This window comes from Electrona antarctica (genome assembly GCF_951216825.1).
Source record: "Electrona antarctica genome assembly, chromosome: 16".
Classification (NCBI taxonomy): domain Eukaryota; kingdom Metazoa; phylum Chordata; class Actinopteri; order Myctophiformes; family Myctophidae; genus Electrona; species Electrona antarctica.
Genome location: NC_136797.1, coordinates 3,234,018 through 3,250,442, shown reverse-complemented (window position 1 = coordinate 3,250,442; position 16,425 = coordinate 3,234,018). Strand labels below are relative to the sequence as shown.

Genomic DNA, 16,425 nt, shown 5'->3' with positions numbered 1-16,425 from the left:
ACCTCCTCACTCAACACTTCCTCCTCACTCAACACCTCCTCACTCAACACCTCCTCACTCAACACTTCCTCCTCACTCAACACCTCCTCACTCAACACCTCCTCACTCAACACCTCCTCACTCAACACTTCCTCCTCACTCAACACCTCACTCAACACCTCCTCACTCAACACCTCCTCACTCAACACCTCCTCACTCAACACCTCCTCACTCAACACTTCCTCCTCACTCAACACCTCAATCAACACCTCCTCACTCAACACCTCCTCACTCAACACTTCCTCCTCACTCAACACCTCACTCAACACCTCCTCACTCAACACCTCCTCACTCAACACTTCCTCCTCACTCAACACCTCACTCAACACCTCCTCACTCAACACCTCCTCACTCAACACCTCCTCACTCAACACCTCCTCACTCAACACCTCACTCAACACTTCCTCCTCACTCAACACCTCAATCAACACCTCCTCACTCAACACCTCCTCACTCAACACCTCCTCACTCAACACCTCCTCACTCAACACCTCCTCACTCAACACTTCCTCACCCTCACTCAACACCTCACTCAACACCTCACTCAACACCTCACTCAACACCTCACTCAACACCTCCTCACTCAACACCTCACTCAAAACCTCCTCACTCAACACCTCCTCACTCAACACCTCCTCACTCAACACCTCACTCAACACCTCCTCACTCAACACCTCACTCAACACCTCACTCAACACCTCACTCAACACCTCCTCACTCAACACCTCCTCACTCAACACTTCCTCCTCACTCAACACCTCCTCACTCAACACCTCCTCACTCAACACTTCCTCCTCACTCAACACCTCCTCACTCAACACCTACTCACTCAACACCTCCTCACTCAACACTTCCTCCTCACCCAACACCTCCTCACTCAACACCTCCTCACTCAACACTTCCTCCTCACTCAACACCTCACTCAACACCTCCTCACTCAACACCTCCTCACTCAACACCTCCTCACTCAACACTTCCTCCTCACTCAACACCTCCTCACTCAACACTTCCTCCTCACTCAACACCTCACTCAACACCTCCTCACTCAACACCTCCTCACTCAACACCTCCTCACTCAACACATCCTCCTCACTCAACACCTCACTCAACACCTCCTCACTCAACACCTCCTCACTCAACACCTCCTCACTCAACACCTCACTCAACACCTCCTCACTCAACACCTCACTCAACACCTCTTCACTCAACACCTCCTCACTCAACAACTCCTCACTCAACACTTCCTCACTCAACACCTCCTCACTCAACACCTCCTCACTCAACACTTCCTCACTCAACACCTCCTCACTCAACACCTCACTCAACACCTCCTCACTCAACACTTCCTCACTCAACACCTCCTCACTCAACACCTCCTCACTCAACACCTCCTCACTCAACACCTCACTCAACACCTCCTCACTCAACACCTCCTCACTCAACACCTCCTCACTCAACACCTCACTCAACACCTCCTCACTCAACACCTCCTCACTCAACACCTCCTCACTCAACACCACATGCGGACTAGGCAACTGGAAATATGCTGACTAGGCAACCCGAAATGTCTACTAGGTGTCGGTCTCTCGCAATTTGCGGTGTTGCAAGTTTCAGAGCAAGGCATAGACCAGCTGCATGCTTTGCAAGCAGCTGGTAAGCTTGTTTTTTTTACTTACTGGTGAGTAAATAAATGGGGCCCGTGTCAATGGAGTGGTTGCAAACTTGCAATGCCTACAGAACACAATGATTAGGGAGTTGGACCAGTGGTTCTCAACCTTGACATTTGAGCCACCGACCTCCATGATTTGATGAGCCTCTCAGACCCAAAACTGTTATCATTGAATACGATTTTGTCCACAATTCTATGCTGCATTGATGTTGGTACCATAGAGATATCAGCCATCAAATAACAATTCTTCTACATTCTCTATTGTGTAGACTTCTTGTGTATTAACCCTACTAGGTTTTTCAGAAAGCTTATAGGTCAGGATTTAGAGGGCTTTTTAGGCCTCAGTCCAAAATGGGTTAAGTAATGATGTTACCCATTTTGATTTTTTTTTTTAAATCGTAAAAATGTGGCGCAAATCTTTGAATATAATATTCTTTCAAAGTGAATGTTTTTTAACTCGGGTCTAAATGGGTTAACAATAATTTAACTCTTGAGAGCGTACAATGAAGAGTTAAAGATCTGTAAGCGTCCATTTGGTTACCAACTCTCCATCATTTAGGTGAGAACTACTGATTTACAAGGCATACGTTTGTAGAATCGGCCTCAGCAGGTCTTAATGGGTCCAGTTGAGTTACGTGTTATAAATAATTAACGTGCACCTTTCACAAGCTCTAACAGCTATAGGTCCAGTTTGATGTAACATCTACTGTAGCTCAGAGATGAGCAACTTTGACTATGGCGAGGGCCAATATATTTCCACACTCACTGCAGAGGGGCCACAGTGCATATTACTGTCGTAGCAAAAAATAGCCAATCTACAAGCTCAAAACGCGTCGCAATGCGACGCGTTTTGAGCTTGTAGATCAGCTATTTTTTGCTATATTTGAATTGAAAACCTGAATATTTTTTTGCTATTTTTGAATTGGAATCCTGAAAAGTAACCTTTTTATTGAATTTCAAATGCATGTAGTTATAGTTATGTTAATTTTATGAACTGTTAACATAACTACATTACACAAAAAGACAATAACATTTTAATACTAGTCATAAAGTACTAGTCATTTAATACTAGTCATGGTTTGGAATTGTAACAGCTGAAATCAATACTATATCAGTATTCTGATATTAACATGCAGGCCGCATTAAGTGAAGGTGGGGGCCGCATGTGGCCCCCGGGCCGCCAGTTGCCCACCCCTGCATCTAGCTAAAAAGAAGACACAGAAACAGTGTGTGTGGTGCTGAGATCAGTTGCAGTGTGTTTGTGTGGTGTTTGCTTCACTGTGGAATGCCAGCCTTTAGCATTCCTGTGTCCAGCGGTCAGCCCACACATAGCAGAACGTTTCTAAACTGTTCTTACCCTTAATAGATTTTGTCAGACGTTTACGATTTTGTGCCTTTTAGAGGGAGCGGTTCCAAGCGATAGCCTCAACAAACCCACAGGCTGCACAGTGGAATCCTGAGTGCTCATTTAACTCTTTGAGAGTTGAGGAAATTGACCCTTTTGGGCTCATTTCTTCACTCTCAGGCCTGACTCACACGTGCACAACAGATTGATGTATCGCTGATGCATGAGACTTGTTTACTGATGCAAGCTCACAATTCATTTCCAATGGGAGTCACAAGGTTTGACACAACATTTTTGTTGTATGAGGGGGAGGGGGGCAGTCTAAACACAGCCGAAAGCCGTACAACACAAATGTTGTGTCAAACCATGTGACTTCCATTGGAAATGCATTGGGGCAAGATGTAAACAAACCCTTTGTATACATCTAGCATGCATCAGTGTTGTATGCTAGATGCGAAGGTGTGAGTCAGGCCTCAGTTAAATGCGCACAAAGGATTTTCTTTTTTACTGTGTAGCTCTGTCTGCAGGTCATAGCACATCCACAAAGACAATTTATCCTGTTCTCAAACAAAGAAAGACATGTAAACCAGTGAAACCAGTGAGGCGTTGCTGTATCGAGGACTCCCTATTGTTGTTGCTTGACAGAACAAGATGGATGGGGTCATTTGCATCGGTCAAACATGCAGCGCATTAAATCAATCTAAAAAATCTCTCACTCTCTCTCCCTGATTTCTCATTGTCTTACAGGAAGCTGTTCAAAGCAGAGAAGCTGCCGTCACATTCGTTTGAGATCGACCATGAAGACGTGGATAAGGATGATGTCAGTCATTAATATTGGGCCACCACTTTTTTTTAAACAAATGAATGGCCTCATACTGTATGAGCATCTACATTAAGACTTCTTAAAGCTACAGTCCGCCCGGGACATTAATTATAAATGCATAGTATTAATGACTAAAATTATATATTAACTGTATGTTAGAATGTGTTAATACAATATAACTAACTAGTGGTTGGAGGTGGTCTTTATTTTGACGCCCACCAGATTGGACACCAGATTTCCATCTCTATTGTAGTTCGGTGGTAATTTCCTCTCTCCGTCAGGAGAGGCAGACAACAGACAACAGACAACAGACATATTTTATGGATTGTAGCGTCTAGCATTCACTGTGAAAGAGAGAAGGCCCAGGTTGTGCGCAGAGCTCTTCAGAATCTACTGAAATTAAATAGAAGAAATAGGCAAACATTCCGCGGAAATCTACAAGCGTGTGAGCTTGTAGATATTTCTTGGTTTTGTTTATCTGTCGATTATTCAGTTAATCTTTAGACTTGACTTGACCCATAAAATGACCGCAGACGTTGTCAACAGTTTAAAACATTATGATAAATGCTCATTCACACGTTAGCTCTGAACCCAGACAGTATACATTTTAAAAATGATAATTAATGTTGTTTATCCATCTGCCATTTGTGCATTATATCATTATTATTATCTAGTTGTATATCTATCATATTATTATTGTGTGAGAAACAGTCTTGGCGGAACATTTCCCACCAGCAGTTCACTGCTTTTAACCCATTTTGGGCGGGAACCCCTTTTGGTGTTAGCATTATGTTATGCTTTAGCTATTGAAAAATAGCAGATCTACAAGCTCGAGTGGCGCGCTATGAGCTTGTAGATCTGCTATTTTTCAATAGCTAAATTACAACATAATGTTTAAAACACCAAAACGGGTTCCCGCCCAAAATGGGTTAATTCACTTCCAAGATTCCACATGATAAGAATTTCCTGTGATGACTATGTTCCTTTCAAAATGGTAGATTGGTAAACTATCCAGATATCATAATATTAGTATAAAGAAAATGCCTCGAAATTCGGACTAAATGAACACCTTAGCATTGTAGTACAGCAGTATAACTAGCTGTAGCTTGTAGGTGTGCTATTTTTGAAAAATCAAAGAACGACTGACATAGAAACATAGCCTTTTCAGAAAACTGTCATTTTCAAACAGACATTTTTTAGAATCTGATCTCAGGTCAAAATGGGTTTTTAATCAACGCTACTGATTTCTTGGTTCTTGCACGTTTTCCAGGACACCACCTCCCTGTCCTCGTCCAAGGGGGGTGGGGGAGGTGCTGGAGGAGGAGGAGGAGGAGGAGGTCTGGGTGTGTTTCGGTCAGGCTGGCTGTACAAAGGGAACTTCAACAGCACCGTCAACAATAGCATCACTGTGCGGGTGAGGAAGTGAGACCGAGGCGCGCGCCGCTCTCAAAATGTTAATCAGTGCTTTGAAAAAGCACTCGACTGTTTTACTTAATAAGTAAATGCATCAATACTGCAATATGGAAATACTCTGTTACAAGTAAAAGTCTGGAATTAAAAATGTACTGTAGGCCTACTTGAGTAAAAGTACAAAAGTATTGGCATCAATATGTACTTAAAGTATCAAAAGTAAAAGTAGGCCTATTCAAGTCCTTTTTCACAAGTTCAAAATGTATAAAGAAAATCTTATGAAATAGCCGATCTACAAGCTCACAATGCCATCCATTGTGAGCTTGTAGAAGTACTGTACTTGAGTAAATGTACTTAGTAACTTTCCACCACTGTGAGGCGCACGCCACTCTCAACATGTTACTGTGGTGTTGTCTGCATGGCTCCTGCTCTGTTTCACTTTCATTTTTTGTTGGCATCAGATATACAGACATTTTGTTTTCACGTGAAGCACATGAACCCCATGCGTCCTAGCCTCGGTCCCAGGCTTACTTATCTGCGAAAAGAAGAGCCTGGTCACAACGTAAGGCAGAGAAGCTATCGGGCGGATGTATCCTCCGGAACATCAGTCAGATGTATTTCCCCCGGATACGATATTTTACCGACCAATCACAACACTGATTTGTTTAGCATCAACGTCATTTCCTTGGGCGATACTTCCGCTAAAATCCCGCAACTTCCGATGATAGTCTTTTCAGCGTATGTCTTGCCCAGGGTGCATGCGTCCCCATTTGTGGACATGTTATAATAGGCTAAAATAGCAGATCTGCAAGCTCATGACAACAGGCGTTGTGAGCTTGTAGAATGGCTATGTCATGGTCTGCAGATCATGTCTCCCTGTCAGCCACTCCCACTCTCCATTCCTACCCTCAGTCATTGTCACACACCTGTTCCCACTCCATCCCCAGCCATGCCCACATTTCCACACCTGTGAACACTCCTGCAATTACCCTGCTCACTATAAGACTGGACTCATTCCACAAACACATTGTCAGAACATACTTCCTTGTCCCGTGTTGTACCCGAGTTCCTGGTTCTCTGAGTTTTTGCCTTTTCTGAGAGGTTCTGCATTATTGGACTTGAAATTGCTAAAGGTTTGCTGTTTCCTGTTTTGTTCCTATTTTGTACCTTTTTGGAATTTCCTGATTTTTGTTAAGCTTTACTGCTTTCTGCATAATAAATCAGTAAATGTGAACTTTCCTGCATTTGGGTCCTACCCTTTGTCTCACCGTGACAGGCTATTTTCTTGTAGAGATTTGGTGGTGGTTAAATAATACTTTTCTTCTTCTCCTGCCCTAGCTGTCTTTATGTATCTCTGTATACATGAATGGTAAATGGTGCATTTATATAGCGCCTTTATCCAAGGCACTTTACAGAGATTGTGCATCACATTCACCCATTCACACACACATTCATACACTGATGGCGGCGGAAACCATGAAAGAAGGGCTGGACTGGCCACAGGTCATACCGGGCATTTTCCCGGTGGGCCGCGACCATAGGGGGCCGAAAAAAAAAGATCAGGCCAGTTGATATTAACCTGCGGGCCGCATTAGGTGAAGGTGGGGGCCACATGTGGCCCTCAGGCCGCCAGTTGATATTAACCTGCGGGCCGCATTAGGTGAAGGTGGGGGCCACATGTGGCCCTCAGGCCGCCAGTTGATATTAACCTGCGGGCCGCATTAGGTGAAGGTGGGGGCCACATGTGGCCCTCAGGCCGCCAGTTGATATTAACCTGCGGGCCGCATTATGTGAAGGTGGGGGCCACATGTGGGGGCCCAGTGTGGAGGGATGGTATGACAGACTGACTGGTATAAACAGTGCCCCCAGTGGGGAGGGATGGTATGACAGACTGACTGGTATAAACAGCGCCCCCAGTGGGGAGGGATCATATGACAGACTGACTGGTATAAACAGCGCCCCCGATGTAGAGGGATGGTTTGACAGACTGGTATAAACATCGCCCCCAGTGGGGAGGGATGGTATGACAGACTGGTATAAACAGTGCCCCCAGTGGGGAGGGATGGTATGACAGAGAGACTGGTATAAACAGCGTCCCCAGTGGGGAGGGATGGTATGACAGACTGACTGGTATAAACAGTGTCCCCAGTGGGGAGGGATGGTATAAACAGCACCCCCAGTGTAGAGGGATGGTATAAACAGCGCCCCCAGTGTAGAGGGATGGTATAAACAGCACCCCCAGTGTAGAGGGATGGTATAAAGTTGATATTAACCTGCGGACCGCATTAAGTGAAGGTGGGGGCCACATGTGGCCCTCAGGCCGCCAGTAGCCCATGTATGGGATAGGGAATACATTAAAAAAAAAAAGAATCTTCTCCCTGTGATGTGGCCCTCTCAGTGGTTGTGGCCCTACGCGACCGCTTATACCGCTTATGCCTAGAACCGGCCCTGGTATTAGGGCTTGTTTGTTTGTGTGTGCCTCGACGGAGTGGGTGGTAGAGTTTCTGCTATCTGCGCGCTGGTTGTGGTGGGCCGGTCTGGGCCAAATTCACGCGAAAATGACCGGGCCGAATTTTTGTCCCAGTCCAGCCCTGCTGACCAACCAGCACATCAGGAGCAATTAGGGGTTCAGTGTCTTGCTCAAGGACACTTCGACACTAACTCTGCGGGTTCGAGCTTGCAACCTTGCGGTTACCATCCAGCCACTCTACCCCTGAGCCACCACCGCCCCCCCTACATACTGTAAATACAGTTGCTGTCTTTTGTGTTTTCCTCATTTCTTTATGCGTTGTTCCTCAAAATTAGCCCGACAACCTGAATTTTCATAGAATCACCATAACATTATTTTTTTATTGCGTGGCTAGCGTTTCAGGGCTGGATCCAGGCTACCTCAAAATGCCACTCTCTCTCTGTCTGTGTCTTCTTCCCCAGAAGGATGGTCTGTGTGGTTTCGAGCCTCAGGGCTCTGGTGTTTTTTAAAGGGGCATTCCACAAATTTTCAACATTTTACTATGTCATTAATATACCTTAGAGCTGTTGTGTGGAAATAATAAAAAAGTCCCCCCATTCTGTGTTTCCTAGAACTAGAGGTCTGGAGTAATACTGTAAAGCGCTTCGGATAAAAGCGCTTTATGCACCATTTACCTGCTCCTGCACTTCTGACAAAATGACCTGCAGAGAGGGGGTCTTAACTATGAAACAGGCCACATTTCTTGATGCGTATAAGATGAGCCAGTCTGGCCGATCTCTCTCTACTCCAAGCATAGCATGAGCTGTTTGTTGAGTGGTGCAAACCACTCCAACAACCAGCTTTGTTTGTATCCGTGTTTGTGTGTACCTGTACGTGGGGCCCAAAAGAATGAGCATGGTTACTATGGTCACTGACATTACGTCAGACCACAGCTGATCAGGCTATATAAGACCTTGCACCACTCAGTTCACACGGGTGTGATTTTTAAATTAAGTTGTGGTTTTTATTATTTTATTGTAAAGCACTTTGGTACAACTTATTAAACTGTTATTTAAATGTGCTATATAAATAAAGATGGTATGGTACTCTGTGTGGTCTGTGGGATCCAGTCAGCCATGTGGAAAGTGAAGGAGAAAAAAAAATCACACTTGTGTGAAGTGAGGGGGGCTATTTGGGGGGCATGCACAAACATGACGTCACAGGGAGGAAATGCTTAAAGCAAACTTTAAAAATCACACCCGTGTGAAGTGAGGGGCCGCTCTTTATCATCACACGTCATCTCATTCCGGGCCAATCACAAGCTGCATCCTCACTTTTGTCATCGATGTTTGTGTTACGCAATGTTTGTGTTTAAAACGAACACTCAAAATTGTCCATTCATGTCAATGGCATTTAATGTTTGTGTAGGACAAAGTTTGTGCGCACACGCACGCACACACACCAAAAGCTGGATATAGGAGGGGTTAGCGCCCCTCAAAAAGTCCATAGACTTGGCTGCCACATGACATTCAGCCCTCTGAAAAGAAAGACAGAAAATACACAGCCATGTACTAACTAGCCCGCATCATCTGGCCCACAGGCCAATCCACTCCTCCCCTGGTCCCACATCATCTGGCCCACAGGCCAATCCACTCCTCCCCTGGGCCCACATCATCTGGCCCACAGGCCAATCCACTCCTCCCCTGGGCCCACATCATCTGGCCCACAGGCCAATCCACTCCTCCCCTGGGCCCACATCATCTGGCCCACAGGCCAATCCACTCCTCCCCTGGGCCCACATCATCTGGCCCACAGGCCAATCCACTCCTCCCCTGGGCCCACATCATCTGGCCCACAGGCCAATCCACTCCTCCCCTGGGCCCACATCATCTGGCACACGGGCCAATCCACTCCTCCCCTGAGCCCACATCATCTGGCCAGAGTAATCTAGTAAGAGAGTGGCGACACTAGCGTTGACTCCCATTGTAACAATGGAATGCGGAAGTGCTCATTCTATCTCAATGGGATAGTTCCAGCCATAGGAGCAATGTTTGGAACTATAGCCCATAGGCCCCCGCTTTGTCTCAATGGGATAGTTCCAGCCATAGGAGCAATGTTTGGAACTATAGCCCATAGGCCCCCGCTTTGTCTTAATGGGATAGTTCCAGCAATAGGAGCAATGTGTGGAACTACAGCCCATAAGGCCCCCGCTTTGTCTCAATGGGATAGTTCCAGCCATAGGAGCAATGTTTGGAACTATAGCCCATAGGCCCCCGCTTTGTCTCAATGGGATAGTTCCAGCCATAGGAGCAATGTTTGGAACTATAGCCCATAGGCACCCGCTTTGTCTCAATGGGATAGTTCCAGCCATAGGAGCAATGTTTGGAACTATAGCCCATAGGCCCCGGCTTTGTCTCAATGGGATAGTTCCAGCCATAGGAGAAATGTATGGAACTATAGCCCATAGGCACCCCGCTTTGTCTCAATGGGATAGTTCCAGCCATAGGAGCAATGTTTGGAACTATAGCCCATAGGCACCCGCTTTGTCTCAATGGGATAGTTCCAGCCATAGGAGCAATGTGTGGAACTATAGCCCATAGGCACCCGCTTTGTCTCAATGGGATAGTTCCAATGTGTGGAACTATAGCCCAGAGGCACCCGCTTTGCGGCGAGATCAAAGTATGTCACTACTCTCCTACTCTATACACTCTGGCACCAGCCTACTTGGGGCCATTCAGTCGACCAATCAGTTAAGGGGATGGGACAGCTCAGCCAATCAGGCATTTGTTTACTGGCTTAGCGGCACAAACGTGAGTTGATACTCTGCCAATTCGGTAAGCTGACTGTTTGGGTTGACCAATCAGGGATGCATACAGTCTCTCGAACGCACCGATAATCAGACCCGTTCTCCTCAGACGCGCGCGGACAGCCACAGACATTTGTGATATTCGTGTTTTTTTCTTTTCAGTTCTCGGGAATCGTTTGTTCGTCTGACTTCGCTCTTTGGCATTCATTGATCGATCGACAGCGGGATTTAATGAGAACAAAGACTTTCAAGGAATGTCTTTCTCGTTATATATCTCTGCCATGAAGAGATTTCACCTGGTCTATCTGTCTGCGTGTCCTGGAAGGTAGAAAGGTTGAGTCACTTAAGTGGCAGTGGTGGCCGAATGGTTTGCGGAGCGGTCTTGTTATCGGAAGGTCGCCAGTTCAAATCCCCGGACCGGCACGTTAAAATTACCACCGCTGAAGTGCCCTTGAGCAAGGCATTGAACCCCTACCATGAAATGTTCTATGAGCAGGGTCTGGCTGTAAACAAGCATCTCGAGCTTAGTCCATTCACCCTGGGTAAACAAAGAACTTTGCTTTGCTTTGCTTTACTCTGCTCTTGACGACAAACTGCTGGAGACTGTTGTACGGAGATCATCAAATTATTAGCATCAAATTCTGTTAACCACCCCTCTCTATACATTGGCAATTTGAAGAGATCTGTCAATTGCAAGAGATGTTTCCCTGGAACAAAATATTTTCAGATGGGGGTCCGCGGTTTGAGAACCACTGCTGCAGAACAGTGGTTCTCAAAGTGGGGGTCCCCGGGTCCTTGTGGGGGTTTGGAACCAAATGGAACTTGCATAATAAACAAATGGAACCAGCGTAACAGATGGAACCAAATGGACCCTTATTATGGGTCCATTATAGGTTCCATTAGGTTCCATTTTTACCAGTTGATTTTAGTTATGGGGGTCCTAATTCATATCGTTCTGGGGGTCCTTGACCTTGGGGCCTGGGGCTCCTCCTCCTCCTCGTAGAGCCAGCACCAGATGGAGCACGGACCCTCCTTCGATCTTGTAGTCGGCGGCCGTCTTGTCGTCGTTCATCTGCTTGCCGCTGTAGATGAGTCTCTGCTGCTGCGGCGGGATGCCCTCCTTCTCCTCCACCCTCTCCTTGATGCGCTCCACCTTGTCCGTGGCGTCGATGTCGATCTCGATCTCCTTCCCAGTGAGAGTCTTTACTTTAATCAACATTTTTTAATTTGCCGATGATGGAAGAATGAACGCCCCCTCGATCTTTCTTCTTATTGTCTGTTGTTTCTTCCACCTGGCCTGTATTGAATGCGGCTCTTCGTGCGAACGGACAAACGGCTCAACGGTAACGGGGGGGCCTCCGACAGCCGTCGGCTCATATAGACGGGATGACCTGCGATGGACGTGACGCAACGCACAAACGCAAGGCGTCGCTTGACAACGTGCTGCGTTGTGTACTCTGACAACATGCTGCGTTGTGTACTCTGACAACATGCTGCGTTGTGTACTCTGACAACATGCTGCGTTGTGTACTCTGACAACATGCTGCGTTGTGTACTCTGACACAGGGCTGCCAAGTTTCAGGAAATGCCAAGAGTGAGACCTTAGTGTCTTAATGTGTTCGGCGGAAAAAATTGGCCTTTTTTAATGTCGATTTGGCCTTTTTTAACATTGATTTAGACTCTAAATCAATGTTAAAAAAGGTCAATTTTAGAGGAATACAGACATCCCACCCTAGAGTGGTGCAACTCCGTGTGGGGGTCCCCGGGGGGGGGGGGGGGGGGTCAGACCCACAGGATAGAGCCCAGGGTGCCGGGCCGGTTCCTGCGAGCCACCCCGCGTCCGAAACGGTAGAGAAATGACCCACTACTGTACTGTACTGTACTGTACTGTACTGTACTGTACTGTACTGTACTGTACTGTACTGTACTGTACTGTACTGTACTGTACTGTACTGGCACACCCGAAATCATCATATATACAGTTAATATGTGCATGTGTGTTTGTGTTTGTGTTTGCGTTTGGTTGCGCACAGGTGGTGAAAAACCACCACGCTGTTTTCGTGCTCAGACCCAGCCAGCCAGCCAGCCAGCAAGCCACACACATAGTGCTCAGACCCAGCCAGCCAGCCAGCAAGCCACACACATAGTGCTCAGACCCAGCCAGCCAGCCAGCCAGCAAGCCACACACATAGTGCTCAGACCCAGCCAGCCAGCCAGCCAGCAAGCCACACACATAGTGCTCAGACCCAGCCAGCCAGCCAGCCAGCAAGCCACACACATAGTGCTCAGACCCAGCCAGCCAGCCAGCCAGCAAGCCACACACATAGTGCTCAGACCCAGCCAGCCAGCCAGACAAGTTTTCATTACGAAATGAGTGGGCAAAACCATACCTATATTAAATTGTTGAGAAGGTCAATATAAGTAAATTAATATATGATAACACTTCCACAGGAGCAGCTTTTTCATATTTATCACACATTTTGTTATTTTCACCTATATACATGTGAATAGGATGAAAAAACTTAAGAACTAGTGATCACCATGAAACTTCCCTAGTAGGCCACATTGAAATGCTCTGATGTATGATTACATCTATCTAGAACACTCTAATATACACATTCATATTGATACAGATAGGAGTATTAAATAATTAATGCACAAAATCTCTGTACGTGCATACACACGTCCATCTAGTAGACCATGGGTTTTCAACAGGTGGTCCGTGGACCACTGGTGGTCCGTGGAGGTATTGCATGTGGTCCCTGACCATGCATTTAGTAATGTAGGATTTGTTGATTTTTTAAATGTTCTTTCCACTAGTTGAGAAACCGTGAACTGAATGACCTGGTGACCTATGATGAGTCCATCCATGTCATTTACTGACAAGTTGGAGTTCAAGAAATTCAACAGAAAAAGGGAGTTAGAATCTCAAGAAAGGGGAAGTGCACTGAATGACCTGGTGACCTATGATGAGTCCATCCATGTAGTCATTTACTGACAAGTTGGAGTTCAAGAAATTCAACAGAAAAAGGGAGTTAGAATCTCAAGAAAGGGGAAGTGCACCGGATTGTCTGGTTGAGTCATTATTATTAGGACATTTTACCAGTAGTAGTCAACGGTTGAGAAACAGTGGGATGTTGTATACACATGGGATGCATAGCAAGTGTTAAGTTACAAAAGCACTAATCTTAGCCCATATCCCCACCCAACACAATAGTGGTCCCCAGGTTGATTTGAAAAAATGCATTGAATGAGTAGTGCCCATGACGCAGGAACGAAATTCATTTTCTAGGCACTTTTTCTGGGGTCCCAACACGGCCTATAGTTGATTAATTACATGAAAACAATGATTTATTGTATTACAAGTTTTCTGAAATTGTATATTTAAATATGCAAATTAGGCATTATATAGGAAAATATGCCTGATTTTGCATGACTGTCAATTGAATATTGTATTGACAGAGTCAACATTCTTATTTCATTTTGTTAACATGTCAAAATCAAAGGTTTTAAATGAGGGAATATTCAATGTCCATATAGTAGCCAATGTATCATCTAACTATAAATGCAAAGTCTCTGTGTCTGTACAGCTGTACGTCTGTAATACATGTAACACCAAAACCGTTCTCCCCACCTACTTCAAATTCGACACACGCGTTCTACACCCCCACAGGGAGTGCAGTGCCCGGTGTTGAGTTGGTCGGACCCATGATTGTCCAGAACCGCCACAAAAGGCCTCTGCCCGGGCCACAGCTGACATCACAAGGCCTCTGCCTCTGCAACTCCATATTTGGGCATGCCTAAATACGGGTTCGTCCCACCGACTTCTGACATCTGCATAGACCCCATATTTGGGCATGCCTGACAAAGATGGGCATAAAAGGTGATACCGCTGACATCACCATGACTTGACCAGCTCAACAGAACGATGAATTGGCTAATAGATGGCAGTTACAGATCACCTTTTTTACATGCCAATATGCCCAAAGGTACCCGAGCCTATACTGCAACCGGATGCGTGACGCACAACAACGTGCATAGAGAGCTGAGTCAGACAAAGCACGAGATGCACGCCTAAAGCTGCAAGATCTGTGGTTGGTGTCAATGCGGGATGCACTCTCAGTCCACGGCCACGCATCACCCTGTGTCCAACCAACATCATCTATCCATTCACTCTGCCCCACCAGTTTCCAGTGAGACCCTGCTTCGGCATGACTGTCAATAAGTCTAAGGGCCAGACACTACAACGTGTTGGGGTCTTCTGCATGAGGAACTTCTTCAGCCAGCCTGGTGTCGAGTTTTAAGCATATATGAAAGTATTGAATAAGTAAAATGACTATTCCAGTCAATTACCCATACTTGAATTATGCAGAAAGGTGTGATTATAGGTCTCTACACAATAATGGCTCAAACGTTTATCATATATTTTTGTAAGAATGTGTGTGGTAATATAGGGGGCCACATATTCAATGCATGATAACGACCACTAAGCTATGTGTCTGCAATGGTTATCATGCCAAACTGTGAAGTAGAGATGCACAACAAGTCAAAAAAATCACACCAGCTTTGCCCACCGATTTGATTCTATAGCTATGGCCCTGGCTCGTGTTATCACACTATAATAGTGTTTCTGATTGTATCTCTAGAGTTACAAAACGTACAAACACATGTTACCACTCATATTAAAGCTTAGAATGGTGAGCAGTTCTCTATAGCCATTAGGAACATGTTGGTTCTTAGCACACACTTCCAAAATGGGGATATTTGCAAGCCTTATTTTAAATTTCTTAGATGTGTGTGCAAAATACTGCATTAAAAGCCCATTTAAGCATATATGGAAGTTTTGTGGAAGTAAAATAACCATTCCAATCAATTCCCCATATTTGAATTATGCAGAAAAGTGGTTTCATTGGTCTCTGCACAAAGTAAGGTTCAAAAGTTGATCATATATTTGTTGTCACAATTTGCATGTGGCAATATAGGGGTGCATGTACTCAATGCATGATAACTACCACTAAGCTGCTAGTCTGCGATTGTTATCATACAAAAATGTGAAGTAGACAAGTACAGCTAGTCAAAAATTCAAACAAGAATTTGCCCACCCATTTCGTAATTAACGCGCAAATTAGGGGGGTCTGGCTCATGGACTAGTGCTCAGACCCAGCCAGCCAGCCAGCAATCCACACACACATAGTGCTCAGACCCAGCCAGCCAGCCAGCAAGCCACACACATAGTGCTCAGACCCAGCCAGCCAGCAATCCACACACATAGTGCTCAGACCCAGCCAGCCACACACATAGCTCCGTAAGGGAGTGGTTGCACCACTCAAAAAAATCTTCAAAAAACTGAAGAGGCTACTGGAGATTGGAGAACCTGATTTGGACATGATCTGATGCAGGACAATGTCACTATGACAGAAAGAGAAGATGGGTCTGGCCACATTCATTCACCCCATAATCTCAGTGGAAATTGGGGAATATGTTGTGAAATAAAAAGTCAGAAAACTGGAATTTGGGAAAATGCCTTATTTTTAATTTCCCCATGCCCACACATCTGTGGTCTCTCTCTCTCTCTCTCTCTCCCCCCCCCACCCCCTCTCTGAACAGAACTATAACGACAAGTTGCGATGCGGCCCCTCCCCCTTCACACACACACACACGACTTTGTCCCTATAATGTGCGTAGGCTACTGGCACCGTTCCTCATATCACGCAAGATACGCCAGTCACGCCACACACCAGTATAGAAGAGAGATAGTCACTTGTGACTTACTCACTTACGTTGTAACTTGTGGAGGCTATATTGTCTTCCATGAAAAATATTTCGATGCGATGTTAAACTCTGCATGGCTCATTTCCATGCGTCACAGTCAGGGACCCTGCTG

The 16,425-nt window shown here is 45.7% G+C and overlaps 2 protein-coding genes across 2 annotated transcripts in view; one reads left to right on the top strand and one right to left on the bottom strand.

Annotated features, from left to right (window-relative positions):
• Positions 1 to 16,425, top strand: part of LOC306940285 (CD209 antigen-like protein A) — a gene marked incomplete at its 5' end in the record, with an annotated part of 342,118 nt that overhangs the window by 314,866 nt on the left and 10,827 nt on the right. The gene's annotated exons all lie outside the window — the stretch shown is intronic.
• Positions 11,482 to 11,760, bottom strand: LOC306940213 (ubiquitin-like protein NEDD8; the record flags this gene model as incomplete). Its single annotated transcript, XM_079525235.1, has 1 exon — positions 11,482 to 11,760. One exon carries the CDS (start codon positions 11,758 to 11,760, stop codon positions 11,482 to 11,484), a length of 279 nt encoding a protein of 92 aa, XP_079381361.1.